This window comes from Thalia democratica, chromosome 2, assembly GCF_965202585.1.
Source record: "Thalia democratica chromosome 2, ktThaDemo2.hap1.1, whole genome shotgun sequence".
In the NCBI taxonomy this organism is placed as follows: domain Eukaryota; kingdom Metazoa; phylum Chordata; class Thaliacea; order Salpida; family Salpidae; genus Thalia; species Thalia democratica.
This window is the reverse complement of record NC_139166.1, coordinates 62,890,566-62,909,768: the sequence shown is the minus strand read 5'-3', so window position 1 is coordinate 62,909,768 and position 19,203 is coordinate 62,890,566. Positions and strand designations below refer to the sequence as shown.

The window sequence follows — 19,203 nt, the reverse complement described above, 5'->3', positions numbered from 1 at the left end:
ACTGAGTGATAACATTTACTCAAAATTCAAAATTGAACATGACAACAGTAAAGCTGCGATAAACATTGTACTTAATGTGCAGCATTCCTTGATTTTTTAACTAATCCTGAGGTATCTTTAAATCTTAACTTTAAATAATTTTTACAAAAATAAAACATAAAAAGTAAAAATAATTTCAGTTTATATAAAATAAAGTTTACTAAAAAAGTTTTAAAATATGTAGTTTTCTTCAATAAAATTAATGTAAGATATTCTAAGGTCCTATAAAACCTACTTTTTAACTTAGTATTATTGTAAAACACTTTTATGTCGATAAAAATTTAGTTCAACATAAAAATACTTAACGAACTTTTAGTATTAAAATTAAGACTATTAAAGAGTTAAATTAAAATATTTACAAGAATATTAAAATAAAATGTTTAATAACTGCTAGTACGACAAAAAAACACTGCTATAAACTGTATAGAACATTAGGTATATGGAATTTTAACTTTTTTTTTGAAGTTATCTTTTAATTTGGTAGCTTCTAGTTGCCTAATAGAACTTAAAATATTTTTGATGATTTTATTCATATTTTTACATGCAAGATTTATTTTATTTAAATTACTCAAAGGATCTTTAGCAACTTTTAATATTATTACTACAGAAAATCATTTAGCTGTAGACAGTAGATATACAAAATTATGAACAAAACTCTTTTTATTTTAAAAGAGTTTCAAATTTTAAATTCAACATTGAGTTTAATAATTCTGACTTTATACGTTAGTTTGTAGTGTCTGTTCAATATTTGTTTAAAATCTTCTGCTTAATCTTTGAATTCAAAATAAGCTAAAATGATATTATTATGAAAATTAAACAATAAACCACTAGATAGCTACACACTCAAGGAGCTTTTCATATTTATTACATAATAAAATGGTAGTATTATTAAGTTTTTATAATATATATTTTTTCAATAATTATAAGCAAGTAAGTTTAAGAATATTTAACACTTACACCATTTCACAAACTGTTTTATCAAAAATTTTTGTTTAAAGTATATTTGATTTAACAAATAAAACTTCAATACCCCTCTGTAGTTATCAGATAACCACGCTTGCTACACACCGTAATCAATAAATAAATCGAATTTCTTCAAGTATAATGTAAAAGAAAACACTTGTAAAATCTACATGCTTTAAACTTTCAACAATTTTTTGCTTTTAGTTGAACTAATCAGTTATTATGTAAAGCAAAACAGCTGGTCATGCTGTCTTAATTTTTTTAATAAAATAAAACTACTAAGTTACTCGTAGTACATTTGCAGTATGCACTGTATGTTTATTATATACAATACTATTTTATTTTATTTTCATTATTGTTTATCATTATTATTAGTTTGTTAAAGTTTGTTAATATTTATCAATTACTTTTCTATGGAAACTTTTATTTCTTGAATCTTTATCGTAGGATAACTTTAGCTTGATATTTACCAAATGATAGTATTTTTTTCTTGTAAAGAAGTCTATCTTTACTGTTATATGTATGTGGTGCACAATCCTCTCTGAGCTAATTTTTTTCTTATATATTATTAAGTTTATTGTTTCAAAACCGGGACAAAATGCTTTCTGCGCACCGGATAAACAAACTTTTTGAATGCAAAAATACTTAATTAAAAAATCAAATTTGGCAGCGATATTCAATGCTGAAAGGATCAATATTATACATTCTGCACTCTTATTTTATTTTATTTTCTTAGAAGGAACGCTTATCCAGTATTTCTCCTAACGCTTCATACGTGCGTTATGTTCAATAAACTGTTCTATAGTTTCGTATAACCTAGAAATTGAGCTTTTTTTAAAGTTAAACCACACACTACGACTCCTTGAAGTAAATAAAAAATTATTTTAATAAAATTCTAATAGTTTCAAATTAAAATTTTCTGCACCAGTTCAAGATTATAATTCTTTTATACAATATAACTGTTCTTTGAAAAATTAAAAATGTTAATAATAAAATAATTTATTAAGCTTCTTACTAGTCACATGAAATATTACCTCTAAATAAAAATGTTATAAATTTCGTACTCGAACATTAACATATTTTTATAATACTAAATACATATTTAATAATTTTATCAAGTTATTAATATTGTGAAACAATGGCGACGGGTAGTATTTTTCTAGGGTGTGTGGAGAAATTACAAGTAATTTAATAACACCTTGGTTTGATATTTTAAAAATAATAGTTTAGTAAGACAAAAGTAAACAACTACAACAAATCTTTTTTAAACAAGACTTTAATTTTTAAACATAATTAACATTAATAGTCTATAATTTTTTTAATTATTACAAGTAAATTACCTGCTTTAATGCTCCATACCACGTGACGTTCTTGGTAGTTATTATATTTCTTTTTATTAGATGAAAAAAATAACTTTTATGTAATAGCTCATTGTTTTTAAGCTATGTAATTCTTTCGTTCACAAAATATTTCTTTTTTATTCCAATAAGTTAGGCTAAATTCGTATGGGTTTAATTTAAGACGAATACAAATGATAATAAAATAATTTTCAAGTAGTTGTTTACATTAAATTTTTTTATTTTAAATATATATTAATTAAATATTTTGAAATAACTTAACTAGAAATTTAATAAACAATCAAAGCACTAAAACAAAGATAATTTTTAAAATTTACAACTATCTATAAAGTTTACTAATGGTATATAACTTTACAGTTTTTAAAGATTAATCAAAAATATTTATAAAACACGGATGCTATGGGTTTTACTCAATATTATATTTTTTAGTCTTATATTTTAATGAAAAGGCAAATTGACTATTCTAAAAATTACCAGATTTCGGTAGGAAAAACTCCGACTAAGTCAAATATTAACAAAATAGTAAAAAACACTCTACAACTTTGTTTATCTACAATGTTTTTTAAAACCTTTTCATGCTTGAATTTGTTTTAATACCTAAATACAAGTCAGTTAAAAAAAAGGTATCAAATAGAAGAACATTTTTTTAAATTTATATCTAATCTACACGTATATATGTTGTTAAGTCATATGTGTTCTGTTTGTAAGCAAATAAATACATTTAACAATACGGCACTTTTAATTGATAGTAAACATAAAAAAAAATGTTCGCTTAAAAACCATATATTTTACTTTATAACTATTGCTTTTCATTTGTACTAGATGTTGACTATATATCAAGTTAGCTAAAGTTTTGTACACACTTATAAAAATATCTTTTTTTTTACTGTACAAAAAAAAAATAACATAACTTTTGTTTTATGCATACTCTTGCTTCTATTTTCTAAATTAGCAATTAGCTATGGTCTTTTTCAAGGTGTCTGTTGCCACTGGAACAGATCAAAGTCCTAAACAGCTTTACAACATTTGACACCTTTCAGTGTCAAACAACCAACGTACTAGAAGACGCCTCGATTAACTCGATGTTAAAAACGCAACATCGGCAGGATAAGGAATAAAAAGCAAGTAGAATCAGAAATACCAAACTACAAGAGAACAGTTTAAAGAAACTTTGAAAAAGGTTTTCTTTAACAAATTCATCAACTATTTCGACCATAATTGGAAGCTTTGACCGAGATTGCGGCAAATTCGAGCAGTTTTAAACAAAATTGTAGCGGAAGGAACGAACGAATTTACAAAGCCCGCCGACACAACTTGAGGTCTTACAACCACAGGAGAGGCTTCATTTTGTTGGGAATTCAAAAGTTCAATCAGGACCAGTTGTTCGTAAAAGATGGAGTAGGGATGTTCGACCGCAGTGTTTTGCAAGGAAAGTATTAAAGCACGGTTTGATGATCATAGAACAAGTTCCAGCTGTTGTTTTAAGAAGAGAGGGGAAGACTTGTTTGAACGAGACTTTAATTACAAACATCATAATAAAAAAAAACCTTTTTTATTTTATTCAATATGAATTTATTATTACACGTAAAATAAATCATAATGTCAACATAAATGTTTTGGTATAAGTTTAATACACAAAAACGCAATGAATTAATCATAAAGTTGGTTTGCTTAATTAGTGGAAAATTTTCTCTAAATGACGCATTTTTTATTCTTTGATATAAAAAAGCTAACTATGTCATAAGTTATCAATTCTCTACGCGCTGTTTATTTTGAAAACATTAAAGTCTTTATAATTTTTAAACTAATAAGATTTTAACACCTTATCAAATAATAGTAAAATAAAGAAGTTTTTGTTGTAAAAATAAAAAAAAGTCCAAAAACTGTTGGCTTTTATAAATAAATATAATGCTCAAAGAAATACCTGTTGATAAAAAATACATATGATTCACTCTATTTACAGTATTTTTTTAAGCTAGTTTTTTCTAACCTGTTTGCTATATAACCATAGTTTTTAGTTTATAAAACTTGATAAAAAAACTGTTCTAAAATTTGTTTTTTAACAACCTTTAAAATATAAATAAAAAAATTAGTTATTTTTAAAGCTTACTAAGAAAAACGATTTTATGTTGTTATTATGATTTTAAAGTTTTTTTAGGTGTGAATGTACCGTTTTACATGTTAAATTAAACTTCCAAACACTGATAGCTCTAAATAAAAGGCCAATAAATTTATTTTTAAAAATTATAAAATTAGCGAACTGTATTTTCAAACTATCGTACATTGTAATAAGATTTAGTAAGATGTAGTCAAGACCTATAATGATTTTGTAGTTATTTGTCATTCTTACTATACAAGACATACATGCATGTTAGTACAGTACATATTGGTTTTGCAGTTAGTACCGATATTCTATAAAATACATATTAATGTAATGGTTAGAAATGTAGTTTATACATGACTAAATAAGTTTTAATAATCCTTCTGAGATTTCAGAAAACGTATAAGTATGACTAAATAACTTTTCGGTAATGTTAACTACTTATAATTATTACCAAACTATAAATTATTTTTTTGTTGTCCATACATCATATTTACTAATTTACACACAAACTCATTTTATGCTATAGACTATGCTTACAGGTGTAGAGAACACTGTAAAAATATATGTTTTGTAAGTTTTGTTTATAATTTAATGAATTTGTTTAGATTTAAGTATTTATTTACGAAATGTAGTTTCAGAGTCAATTTTGAATACATATTTTTCTTTTTAACAGATGCACTTTTAATATTTAGACATTCAGAGCTGCTATAAAATTAATTTTTAAAGAGTGTTTGAAACAAAATATTATATTTTTTAATGTGAGAGCAAAACAAGGATACATAATAAACTATAAACCGACAAAACAATTTTCATTTAGTTTTTTCTATTTCAAATTTCAAATACTTTTATTTTAGGTCTTCTAGTAGACGAGCAACGTATATGGTTTAAAAGAAAACAATTAGAAGATGGTAAGACTTTGGCTGAATGTAACATACAGAAAACAATCTCGTCTTCATTTGATAATGAGACTTCGCGGTGGAATATCAATTTTAGTTTTATTATTTATTTAAATAAGTGTAGTTATTTAGTTAAATGTAGTGATCATTTAGACAATAAAACAAAAATTTACCATTAAAAAAAAAGTTTATACTTGGTGTTTTCTGTTGAGATCTTTATTTTTTGTCTTTTATATAATTTTTTATAAAAATAGTAATTAACTTAGGTTGCAAAAATAATGATTGCTTATATTTCTAATAATTTTTGGTTGTATGTGTAGTGTTCTAAGTTTATCAAATTTTTTATAGTTTGTTATTCGCACTAAATAAACTTTTTACAATTTTCTATTATATTGTACCTAACTTTTAATAAAGGCTATGAAGTAAATTAAGTGCTGAAATTAGTTAACTAAAAAGAACTGGTGCCTTTTGATAAATTAACTACAAAATCAAAAATTTAATCTTTTATGGTTTAATTTCTTACCAACACAGCTTACTTTAATTAGTTAAAACTAACTACATTTGTAATTTGACCAAAAAAATGAGTTAATATTTAACCTAAAAATAGCCAAACTTACTTTTGAGTTTAAAAAGAGGACCTAATTTTTTTTTCATATGCAATTTGATTTTAAAAAACTGATGACCCTGCAGTACCTATCATAAATTATTCTGAACACTGATAAAAGTATTTCATTAATTTTCCTAAAACTTACAGTCAAAATGTTTCAATTGATTAGCTCGTAGCTAATTAGGTAAGTAAGCTAGTATGTCTTTTATCGATTTTGATAAAATTAGTACAACAATATCTTATAATTAAAATAAGCTACCATAAAAATAAATTTAACTTTCTGTATACTTCTAGTTATGAATGACAGTAAGATGTGGAATCAGGTAGATAAGTACAACTCAATAAAACTTATATTAAACAAAAAAAGTAAAAAGCAAAACATGTGTTTTAATTTTCAGCTAGAACATTATAGAGTTGTTAAAGATTTTTTTTTTGCAGGTTTTATAAAAAACAAGTAGTTTGATCCACATTTATCTTATTTAAAAATTAAATTTAAGGAAAACAACTGACTTAAATAGTATAACAACACTCGAAAGATATTTTAAAACTGCTCGAGTGTTTTTTAGAATTACAAAAAACTTTATATCCATATAATAAATTTTTCGTAGAATTGAAATTTCGTTGTTTTTACATTTAAAAATGGCAAGGAGTCACTGTTGCATGAGTGGACACTTTTAAAAAAAGATCACTTTTGAACAGCATCACATTTACACGAATAGTCACTTTTGTACCAGGGGACTTTTTTGCACGGCGACTCTATTGCACGCAGCGTCACTTGTGCACCGCGTCACTATTCAGAAAGTACGTACTTAAAGAGGTACAAGCCCCTGTGCAAAAGACGCACCCATTTAATACACGCACCAACGTTAAATATGCTACTGCGTTAAATACGCAATAGGGGCGTGTCTAAACTTTTTTCAAAGAGGGTTCACTTTTTTTTTTGTTCTTAATTTGCCGCATAAGTACGCATTTCTTAGGTATGCACTGGCAGTAAAGTACGCAATATTAATAATAAGACGAAAAACTCTGTGTTTAAAATGTTTTTTTTTATACTTTGAAAAAAAACAAATATAAGTAGTTAAAGAAAAATATTAAATTTATTTATTTGTTATACTATATTAAATTTAGATAAACTAAAAGAACCAGAAAAAAGTTATGAAGTTACAAATTGTGTATCAAAATTCAAATCTGTTATTTAAAACAAAAATGTTACAGATATAATGAACTTACTCTATAAAAAAGTATTTTTTTATCAGGAAACAATATTATAAATTAATTATAACTAGAATAATTTTTATAAAGAGAACTTCAATTTCGAATAATGTTAGTATAGATAGAGTTCTTAAAGTTTTTCCTCTTAAATTATAAACTCTTATATCATCCATTTATATATCTATTAATAATAAAAATATTTTTTTTCAAATAGTTTAATCTATAAAAACTGAAATTTCACTAAAAAAAATTAGAATTATAAAATTAAATTAAAATATCAATATAAAAGTTTATTTTGGTTTAAATTATTTAGTAAAACTGTTTCCTGACAAAAAGTTAATTTTTTATAGAGTAAGTTAGTTATGTCTGTAATATTTTTGTTTTATATAACAGACTTGAATTTTGATATACAATTTGTAATTTCATAACATTTTAATAAAATTTAAAGAAAGTTTCAATTTTGATTTAAATGTTAGTATAAATGGAGTTCTTACAAATTTTTATTTTAAATTTTAAACTCTTTAAATTTATATATACATTTATATTAAAACTTTTTTTTTCAAGTAATTTAATCTATAAAAATTGAAATTTTACTATAAAAATGTTTAAACTTATACAATTAAATTAAGGTATCTTTAAACTTTATTTAAATGTTTGCCTGATGGTACAGGGATTTTAAAGATGGTTTTGAACCTCTTTGAGTCAAAAATTTCAAAAAATCAAGAATCAACTCTGGGCTAACAGATATTTAAAAATAAATCAATTTAAATAAAGTATTTAAATACCATTAACTGATGAAAGAATAAATTGCCAGGTGGTGTAGTCGTCTAAAGATGATTTTTAAAACTTTATGAATTGAACTTTTCAAGGTTTAAACCCAGTTGGTTGACACATAAATAAATAATATTAATGTTTAAGTACAAACACAACATTATTATACAACAACATAGCATAAAAGCTTTAGACAACATTATTATATACAATAAACTAAGTAAAATAAAACTTTAGTGATTATATTTGACATTTTTTATGTAAAATTGTACTTACTAGTTTAAAAACAATGCTAAATCAAAAGTAATTTACACTAAGTAACAATTTATAATAGGAACTAGGAGCATCTTAATAAAAGTTTCCTAGAAAAAAAGCTACTTTAAAACTTTTACCTATTATGACGTCACAATTAAAATTTTATTTAAAATCTATTTCAGCTGAGTAAAAACGAGCATTTTTTGCTACTGCAATTTTCAAATTCAAAAATTCTGCAAAAGTGACACCCACCCGTAGAAATATTTTAAATTCCTGGTTTTTACATAATTATATCCGAAGTTTCAGTACTTTTTTAAATCGCTCAAGTTCTAGGTTTTTGTTACCAAAATTATCAAAGTCTAGAATTCGGGGTTTTCGAAAACTCTAACATTATCACAGGATAAGGACGGGCCACGTACTTCTACAGAGAGGCCTGCCAAGCACAAATGTTTGGTGTGCATCACATGCTTCAGGTTTAAAACAGCTTGTGAAAAACAACAAACGTTGCTCATTGTGATCGCATAAGTGCTCTTCAAGTTTGTATTTGTATCGCGTAGTGTTAAATATAAGTAACTACCTAAACTACGTTTTAAGTTAAAAATTTGTTTAAAGTTGTCGAAAACTGCCCAGTTTGTAAAAAGTATTTACAAAGATGTTCGGCCCATAGAAGACTTTTCAGAGATATGATTTTGGATAAGAAAAGGCTTTCCCTTGAAGGAAATATACTTGTAAAACAAAGCAGTTTCTAAGTGTATTTTAACTTTAAAAGTTTTTTAACTACATTTATTACTATATCCAGATTCTGCAGGATATAAACATATCAAAAAAATATATAGATTCGACGTAATCCTAATTTTGTAAATCGAGTACAACACTATCTGACAGTTTAAATAACTTTTCTTAAAAGTTATGTATCTATATATAAATTAAGTTTTAAGTTATGTAAATAAGTTAGTATAGTTTTTATGTTTGTATTGCAAACAAGTATAAAACTTTAGTTAATAAGCCTGCTAAGTTTAAATAAACCACTACTAAGAAAGCAATTTTTTATTGAAGAAGTAAGTAATTAATTGCCACGAAAACTCCTTAAAAAAACTATAAGCAATATTTTCTCTTACTTGTTGGTGTTTTTAAAAATTCTAACAATCTTATTGTTTTTAATTAAAAACTGTGCAATGGTTAAAACGTAATGCTTTTAAAGACAAAATGAAGTTTATGAGCAAAATACGCTATTAAACTACAATGAAAAGCAACGAAAACTTGAAATTATTCCTTGAGAGTCAAATAAATAGTTGTCTTAGAATCAATTTTGTAGTAATCCAAAGTTTTTTCATCTTCTAGTTCTATTCCTTCCAGCTTTAAACATTGCTTTTCTGGTGGTAAATCTAAAACACATACTAAATTTATTTTTATGTAATGTAGACTGAGTACCATCGTCTTTTACACCTAAAATAAATAATCAAGTTCCATAAAAATCAGTTTACAAACGTTTCCGTTAAAAAAAACAATCAACAAAAATAAGTAGTTTTATTAAACATTTTAACATTATGTAATTGTTTCTAAAAAAACAAACGGTATATATTAACTTAAAAAAATTGTACTTTGTACTGCTTAAAAATTAACTATAACTAAAGTAAAATATAGAACTACTTTATTTACAATCGCAATTTCACATATATGATAATGAAGACCATTATATAGCAACTATTGTAAATTCAGATACTGATAATTACAAACCTTGCGTTTAAATTTTAAATTTTAATTTCATAAACCTGCTTTTATCAACAGAAGTTTTTTTACACGTTTCTGCCTACTTACTACATGCACTCAAGCATAAATAAAACGGTTTTAATTTCATGGTGGCTCTTTAATCTTTACGGCATTTTTTTACATTTTAATTGTCACAAAATTTCCCTTATATTTTCAAATATACAAAAACGAAAATAAAAAAATCTAAAGACTTTAGTTTTTGATCAGTTTATTTTATACTTTGGTGATTCTATACCATATCTAGTAAAAGTCGTAAAATATTATTGGAGCGCGTAAATTAGGTACTTGTTTTATTTAACGAGGGCCTAAGTTTAAAGTAGTAATAAGCGATGTTTTAATTATTGGTTACACACCAATTTACTATATTTCCAAAATATAATTGATCTAAAAAGAAAACAAATTAAATGATACAAATTCGCTCTATCAATCTATGTGTGACACTGAGTTTGAGAGTAGAGTTATCAAAACTCTATTTACTGGTTATTAGCTTAGTGTGCGGATAACAGCTTACAATTAAAAACATGAACGTTCTTACTATTTAAACAAAAATGATTTTAACACAGATACCAAACAAATAAGTAATAAAAAATATTTAACTATGTGTTACTAAACTAACGTTGTGGTTAAACTACTATCTAATAAATTAAATCAAAAGTTTCATAGAGTTTTACATTACAACAGTTTCATGCTTTTGAAATGACAGTTTATAACTTGTAATCACTGTGGAGCATGACATAGTTGTAAAGTAAAATTCTATAATATGTTTCAATTAATTTAATTTGTATTAGCTGCTTCATTGTGTAGCTCTCTATAAATTTAACTGTTACATTGTTAATAATTAATTTTTATTACTTGTTTTACTACTAACCATATTCATATTCACTTTCTTGTCTTTGAATCTCTTCTTTAACATCCTTGATCGTGTTTACTGAACAAAAAGCTATTAGCATCTTCGAACCTTTCCATTTTTCAACGAGAAAAACCGGTTTACATACAGTATGTGTATACAAATGAATGGTGTCCCTTTTCTCCAACTGGTACTCAAAAAATTTCTTGTAATCTTCCATTACCTTGCCATCGTAAATTAAACGCTGTTCTTCTACAGGGATGCCTGAAAATGTTTTAAAACAGATGAAAAATTTTGTACATCATATCAAGAAAAAATACCATTAAAAGTAAAATTTAAAGGATAAGTTTAAATTAAACTTTAAAAAATTAGAACAAACACTTATAAAGACATAAGGCTTAACTTAGATAAGCTGCAATCATAGAGTAAAAAACAATAACAAATACTAATAAAGAGCTATAAGGTACAATAAAAAAGAAGATTTATTTTAATGTTCATAAACTGTACCGAAAATTTAAAATCTATTTGAAACAAAAGTTAAAATGAGTTAAAAGTTAATTTAAATATTTTAAAGAACAAAACAAAGATAAAAAGAGTAATCACTACTAACAATTATTCAGTTTTTTGTTTTCTAAATGTAGAATTACAAATTTTTATTAGAATTTTATTTATTTATTCTATAAACCATACACAAAAAACTAAGACTTGTGGCAAGCTAAAATTTACACTATTGAATAAATTATATTAACTTAACAAATAATATTTTTAAATTTTGTTTAAATACTAAAAGAATATTTTTTATTAAATTGAAAGTTCGTATTTTGAAGTTAAAAAATATAAATAAAAACATAATTGTACTTTACAAAATAAATTGTAAATTAATTCTGGTAACACGTTAAATAAAAGGTTTTAATACTTTGTAAACAAAAATATATAAAATTTAAGACAAACTTGCAAATAAATAATAAGAAATGTTTTTGAGTACTAAACAAAATCATAGATTAAAAACTTGTAACAACAAAAATGTTACTAGCTTTATGACCAAACTATAAACTGAATTGAGACATAAACTGAGCCTTTGGTTTAACATAAATAAAAATTATAACTGAAGAGCAAAGAACTACAGGGCGAAACATTGTTTAAAAACAATTTATTTTTTGTCTTATTGAACTCAAGTTAAGAACTTGAAATGTTATTTTAAAATGAATAAAAAGTATACTTATACTTGGTTATTAACATCAGTTATTTTAAGGGCATAAGGGGATTAAAACTGTTTTTTTTTTGTTTATGTTTTATATAATTTTTTTTTTATTCTTTCTGACAGAATTTTACATATATATCAAGAAAAATTTCCTTAAAGTCTGAGGTAGTCATCTCAAAAAACGTAGGAGAAGATAGATTTAAGAGAAATAGTCTATTTTTGCCGTTTTAGTTTGTGCCCCCCACAAGGAACCTGTTGTTGCTTCCGACTTTGACCGGCTATATCTCAAAAATTATTAAGAACTTTTTAAATCTGTAGTTTAGTAAAAACTATATAGAACAAGATCAAATTTCAAAAAAAAAAAAGTGTTCACTCCCCCCCCCTTCCCCCCTCTATGCCCCTATCACATATCAATATTATGGATTATTACTAATCTTTTTAAGTTTTCATTTGTGTACATATATAAACTCTCAGTTAGTATATATTATTTAACAAACTTTACGATTTTTATAACTAAGTGATTTTCAATAATAAACTTTATAACATACTATAGTGTATTTTGTTAAAAATACAAATTTTTGTCTTTTAAAATAAGTTGCTAAGCAAAGTCGTCAACTAAGCTGTACTGCACATGTTTAACAATAAAGATATATCTTTTATTTTTTTTACCTTTGGTGATAATGAGTCGTAGATGTCATTTTAAAAAGTTAGAATATGTTGATTGTACAGACTTTTTTTGCCTTAGCCAATACAACATTTAACAAATAAACAATGTACAAAGTCAATTGCACAGTTTTTTTCTACCAAGTACTATTTGTGTTAAAATTTTTAAAACATATATAAATATGTTTTTTAAAATCTCTTTTGTGATAGGGGTGTTACAGGTTGTTTAAAATTATTTTCAAGTAATCTGAATTTCTAATTTTTTAGAATGAAAGTTATTAAGTCCTACTTTGGTATATAAAAATCTAATTTCAATATATCTGTCTGAAAAATCAAAGGTAAACATGTTGAAAGAAATTAAAACACAACTGTGTTTAAAGATAGATAAAAGTTTTAATATTACAATAGACTTTAAGGCCGTAGGGGGGCTTGACATTTTTTTTTACAAAAATTAACTTTAGCTTTTATAAGAAAGCTTTAAGTACAAACTACAAGCCAGTTTTTATAAAATTCAAAAACGTCATTTAATTTTTGAGATATTCAATTTTTTGTAAAAATTTTAGGATATAAACGTATAGACCGCAAATTTTTCGGGGTCAATTTTCTCGAAATTTTAAAGTTCACTAAAAATCTATATCCTCCTTCATTTTTCAAGCAATCTTCTTTAAATTTTTAGGAAACGTTACTTATGATAAAAGAAAAAAAACGTTACTTTAGAATTTTAGTAATTTAAAAAAATAAAAAAATGTTCTTAAAAATTATAATTGTTTTTTTTTTTCAAAAAAAATATATTTTTACAATTTTTTTTTAGATTTCAAAGTTAAGTTTTTTTTTCTTATTGTATAAAGATTAGACTGTGGAAGTTTGAAAAATATTGCTTGAAAAATGTATGTGAAGATAGAATTTAAATGAAATAGTCTTTTTTTGCTGTTTTAGTTTTCGCTTCCTATAGGGAACCTATTATGCGGCCCGACTTTGACTAGTCATATCTAAAACATATTTCTATTTTTGTTTAACGATAAGAAACATCTTGAAGCTTAGAAAAAAACTCTATAAAATCAGATCAATTTGTAAAAAACATGGTTTATTAAGTTTCACCCCGATTAAATCTGAGAACCGCTTATGGACCAAGGGTAATAGTGATAGTAGAAACAAACATAAAATAAATAAAAACAAAACCAAAAAACATATTAAAACAGTATATGAATACGAAAAAATAAGTGGGATTTGATTGAGTGGGAAATGATCGCGGGTTAAAGTAGTAAGTTTACCCAATTGTCTTTAATACGAAATACGGCTTTAAAATTTAGCAACTATTAAAATTGTTAAATTATTTAATTTGTTCAAAGTTCAACAAATAACAAACTAGTGTTTTCAAATCAGAATGATGCTGTTAACCTTCTTTTTCTTCAATTTTAAACTTGAGATTCCAAGTTATTTCAGAGTCTTCAATTTCAAACACATAAGTTTTTCCAGACTGTGTTTTCACAATCACTTCACCATCAACATATAAGTCAACAGTTGATTGATTTTTGATTTTGTAGTCCATAATTGTTTTTCTATCATCTAACTTTCTAAACCTTTTGAAAGTCAAAGTTTGCTTGTCGAATGCAATACCTGAAATTTGTAGTTAGTTCTAAAAAGTAAAAACCAAAACTTTTAGGTTTTACTAAAAATTTTCTTCTTCGAATTAATTTAAGTATTTTTAAATTAATTTAGAATTTTAAATTTAAATGACGCAAACAGTCTTTCTAAATAACGAAATAGTGGTTTGAATTTTTATTAGACTTGAAAAATTATTAAAACTAAATTTAACCACAAAAAAATATTCTTATCATTAATTTTTTTGTGGAGTTAAAAACTAATAAATTAAATCAAATGATTGCTTTTGAAAGATGTAAACAGAAAGTAAATGAAAAAATAAGAGATAACACTTCAAAAAAAGTTTATATTCGATTAAAAATCTACAAATCTAACAAAACAAATTAAATTCTGATAACCATCTTCTTGATTTAGATAAATTCATAAAGTAAGAATAGAACCAATAAGCATTTGATTTAACAATTTGTTTAAATATGATATTATGATAAAATATTAAACATTTCTTTACAAGTTTATTAACTTTTAAGGATTGTTTATTAAACACTTAGCTGACAGTTAATTTTTAATTTTTTAATTGAAGTTACTTTTTGAGATATTAGGGTACAAAACTAGAAAGCTATATAGGTTTTTTTACGTAAACATTAATAAAATAAGAAAAGTATAACTAAAACAATGAATCTAATTCTACAGATTATTAGCAGTTATGGTCAAACTTTTTAAGGTTATTCTTAACTTATAAACTATAAGTCTTTATACTTTTATTTAGTTTTAGTGTAAATTTATTGTTTTTCAATAAAAAAATAAAACAGGATGTTTACAATGTGTATAATGGGTTTTTCCAACAAGTTTAAATTTATTGCATATAAAATAAACAAAAAATTGACTTTTAATTATTTTTTTATTCTGATGTAAACGAGTGATTAAAAATATTTTCATTCTAACATTTGTATCAGAAACGTTTTACTAAACAGATTATATCTTAAAAATTTACAATTTTTTTAATTTTTTATTAAAACCATTTTAAGTATATAGTTTGAGACTATAATTATGGTTTTATTTTAACTGTTGTTTAAATGGAACGCCGTATGGCCTTGTACAAAATTGTTACGTACTCTTTCAAAAAAAAACCGTCCTGAGACATTCTGAGCATTTTAAACTATTTTTTAAGTTTCTTTAGTTTTTAAAAATTGATTAAATTTAAGTTCCTCAACAAAATTGGTTATAAAATAACAAATATTGCAACTAAATTAACTAAATTTCATACAAAGTCTTGAAAAATATCTATCCTTCGATTATTAAAAAAACCAAAAACTATCCTGAATTTTTCATTGAAAAAAAGCTATTTTGAGTCATCCTGAGTTTAAAAGTCAAATAAAAATATTAGAACTATCCTAAGTCATCCTGAAATTTTCAAAAACTCAAAAATAACCTGAGTTATTTTGAGTATTCTGAGTGTGTTGCAAACAACCAAATACTTCATAATTCACTAAAACTAAATAAAAATAAATTCAGAAAAATATTGTTTGAATAGAAATTAGCTATATGAAAACGTTTAAACATTTTTGTTTACCTCTATTACTCCAATAGTTCTTTTTACTCTTAATCAAGTTTTACTAAAAAACCTCAAAACCAAAAAAAAAGTTATACACACAAACTTTCACAAATATATAATATATATTAAGATAATTTATAATATATAGATAAGAAAATATAATATATATTATACATAAAATGAACAAAGACATTTTTTCACGAAGGGTAACTTTTGCACAACAGAGAAAAAAAAAATGCATGAAAAACAAGAAAAAAAATATTAAAAAAAAACTTGCATGCAAAATTACGCCTTGCAAAATGTCTCTATGCAAAAGTGTCTTCTTGCATATTTGACCCTTAATGAAAAAAAGTCCCATCGTGCATATTAGACTACTACCCATGAAAGGTGTATTGGAGAACATCACATACTTTTTAACAACAAATAATTACTAAAGCAACAGTAAAAACTAATAAATAAGTAACTTGTGTTTTTAACTAATATAGACCTAAGGTGAAATTTAATATTTCTTGTTACTTGTTTGGATGCTATCGTTCGGTAAAAAAACTTTCCTCAGCGACCTTAAACTTTCTTGATTTTTTAAAGTCTTTATAAAAGTTGATCTTAATTAAAAGTCAATAAAAACCAAGCTCTTAAACGAAACTAATTTTATTATAACAAAAAATTGCAAGTAAATTAACTAAATCTTGTATAAAATTAAGAAAAAACATATTTAGAGATTTTCAAAAATCTAATAACGATATTGGGCGTTTCATAAAAAATCGAAAGCATCTTATGTCAGCCTGAGTATAGAAACTAAATTTAAAATGATCTAAGGTATTCTGATTTTGGAGCACATAATAAAAAATACCTGTGAATTCAAGTCTAGTTTAATTTTTAAAATATTTACAGGGTTTTTAAATTTCTAACAACAAGGAAAAGCTCAAGAAATTAACTAAAATCCTCCAGGATCTAGGCCTGTTCTTCATTTTACATAAACATAATATATGACATAAAATCTAATATAAAATATTGTTGCACTCTAAGACAATAAAATATAAGTTTTAATTGTTTTCTCTAAAACACACTAAAATATTCCTATAACAAACCTTTTTGATCTTGTATTCTTGCTTTAAGAACTGAAATCGGATCAGAAGGATCAACTTCAACTGTAAATTTTTCACGGTTTATCCTTTCCACAAAAATACTTATTCTTAGTATTAGGTAAAAGGTTGATTCATTCTGTATGTTGTAGTCAGACAAGATTTTTCCATCTTCCAATTGTTTTCCATTATAGAATAAACGTTGTATGTCAAACGGAATACCTGCAATAATGCATAATTAAATCATTTAAGAAAATTATATATAGTTAACCAACTAACATGTTGAGTTCAAATTAACAATTATAAAATGATAGAAGTAAACAAAACAAGTTATATTTAATTTTTGTGATAAGGTTATCTGCTATTCTGTAAATGACTTTGAAAAGACAATTAAACTTTTAACCAAACTTATAAAATAGTCTTCACTATTATTTTGTTCAGTTGAATACTTATTGATTAAAACAAATGCTCAATTAATAATACTTTAGAAGCAGTAAAACTTTAAGAGAGTATTATTTTTTCATGGATTTTATTATTATAAAAATCAATCACTCAAGTATTTAAAGTTCTGCTACTTTGAAAACAATGTATATTAACTATTTTTAACTTCACACATAAAAAATGTCACTAAATCTGTAGAAAATTTTTATGAAATCTTTAACACTTATTGCACTTATTCTTTCAATTTAAAGTATTAAAACTAATTATTATACTTTGTTTTCACATCAGATTTAACATTTTCTTACTCAAAGTATTAATTCTGATACCAGAATTTTAATAAATAAAATTTAAAATGCGTTGTAAAACAGTGTTTTATTAGCAGTAGGGAGTAATTGGTGAAATTTGCTGCACTAATAGACTGGTTGGACTTGGATGTGTTTAATTTTTATTAAGAAATTTTTATAAATAATTAAAAAATTATTTTTCCAAAATTACAACCCAAAAGACTAGCTTGACCCTTAATAACTGCATACCTTTAAAACTTTAAAAGTAATAATGTCATTTGTACATTTCCTAGACTTAAAATTAATACAAAAATTTAAGCTTATATTTAAAGGCTAAGCTCAAGATATTTTGATTGCTTTTGATGTACTAGTATGTAGTGATTATCAAAATATGCCAAAATTATCTAAAAATGAGTACTTTTGGCAATTTAAAACACAAATTCATCCATACATTTATAGTATAGTAAATACAACCTTAGTTTATGTAGCTTTAAAATTATACCACAACAAACAAGAGTTTCTTATAAGTATGCCTATGGATACAATCTTTCCAAAAATATATCAATTAAATATATCAATAATTATAATCAATAATTTGAGCAAAATTATTAGTTATTTTACATCATTCAATAGAATAATATTTTTAAACAAAACTTGTTACAAAAACAATTAAATACTAAAGCAGAATGAATAAATCACATTTAAGCTATCCTAGATTACAAAAAAAAAATATCCTAAAATTTAAAAAAACCTTAAAATACCAAGAGTATGGAAACCCTTTTAATGATAAACAATGCATTCTAAACTAGCTTTTTAATTGGTTTTAACTTATTTTGAAATGTGTTTAGTTGGAAGCAGAAGATAATTTAGACACACTAAATGCCTATACTAAGCTGAAGTTAACTTACTAGTAAGAATGGTACTTTTATTTACCAACCACTTACTTTTAACAGTAAACCAAACTTGTTACATTACCAGAACTTTTTGTCTATGAAATATTAATCTCTACTACGCTAATTTAAAAAAGCCATGCCAAGATTTCGAATTGATTAAGAACTAAACCTTCTTGATACTGAATCCTAGCTTTGATAGTAGCATTGGTGTCAACTGGATCAACTAAAAGTTGTATAGTTTTACCTTCATCCAACCTTGTTTTAACACAAATATCCATTTTTTTATAATAAATTATCTGAAAAGTTAAATTTTAAGCTGTTCTCCTATAGATTGTTAGTAACAAAATTATATAATTTTATTATAACAAAAAAAAAACGGAACTTAGTTAATTCAATCCTTTTTATTTTAAAACATTCTGAGGCTTCCTAAATTTAAATTATAGGCATTCTAAATAATATTAAAAGACTTAAATTTAAGTTACTCTAATACAACTTTATAAACCATATCAATTCTATTCATAATTAATGTATATATATATATATATATATATACCTACCATCGGATAAAAATAAAATTATAAGTTTTTTCGAGTTTTAGTTTTATCAAAGTACAAGGTACAGTGTCTTTTGTTGAACTGCAATTATCCATGGAGCATCTGAAAA

The 19,203-nt window shown here is 24.4% G+C and overlaps 1 protein-coding gene across 1 annotated transcript; it reads right to left on the bottom strand.

Annotated features, from left to right (window-relative positions):
• Positions 1-9,471: 9,471 nt before the first annotated feature.
• LOC145828839 (polyubiquitin-B-like) lies at positions 9,472-18,818 on the bottom strand. Its single transcript, XM_082936588.1, has 5 exons — positions 18,710-18,818; positions 16,929-17,144; positions 14,085-14,303; positions 10,844-11,086; positions 9,472-9,590 (listed from the first exon to the last, which is right to left on the bottom strand). Exons 1-5 carry the CDS (start codon positions 18,816-18,818, stop codon positions 9,472-9,474), a joined length of 906 nt encoding a protein of 301 aa, XP_082792714.1.
• Positions 18,819-19,203: the final 385 nt, after the last annotated feature.

Excerpts from the sequence above, each read along its gene's own strand:
- LOC145828839 (XM_082936588.1), bottom strand. The coding sequence starts at position 18,818 with ATGGATATTTGTGTTAAAACAAGGTTGGATGAAGGTAAAACTATACAA. Across the intron at positions 14,304-16,928 it reads AAGAATACAAGATCAAAAAG|GTATTGCATTCGACAAGCAA; the intron begins GTTTGTTATAGG and ends TACAAATTTCAG. Across the intron at positions 11,087-14,084 it reads TAAAATTGAAGAAAAAGAAG|GCATCCCTGTAGAAGAACAG; the intron begins GTTAACAGCATC and ends AAACATTTTCAG.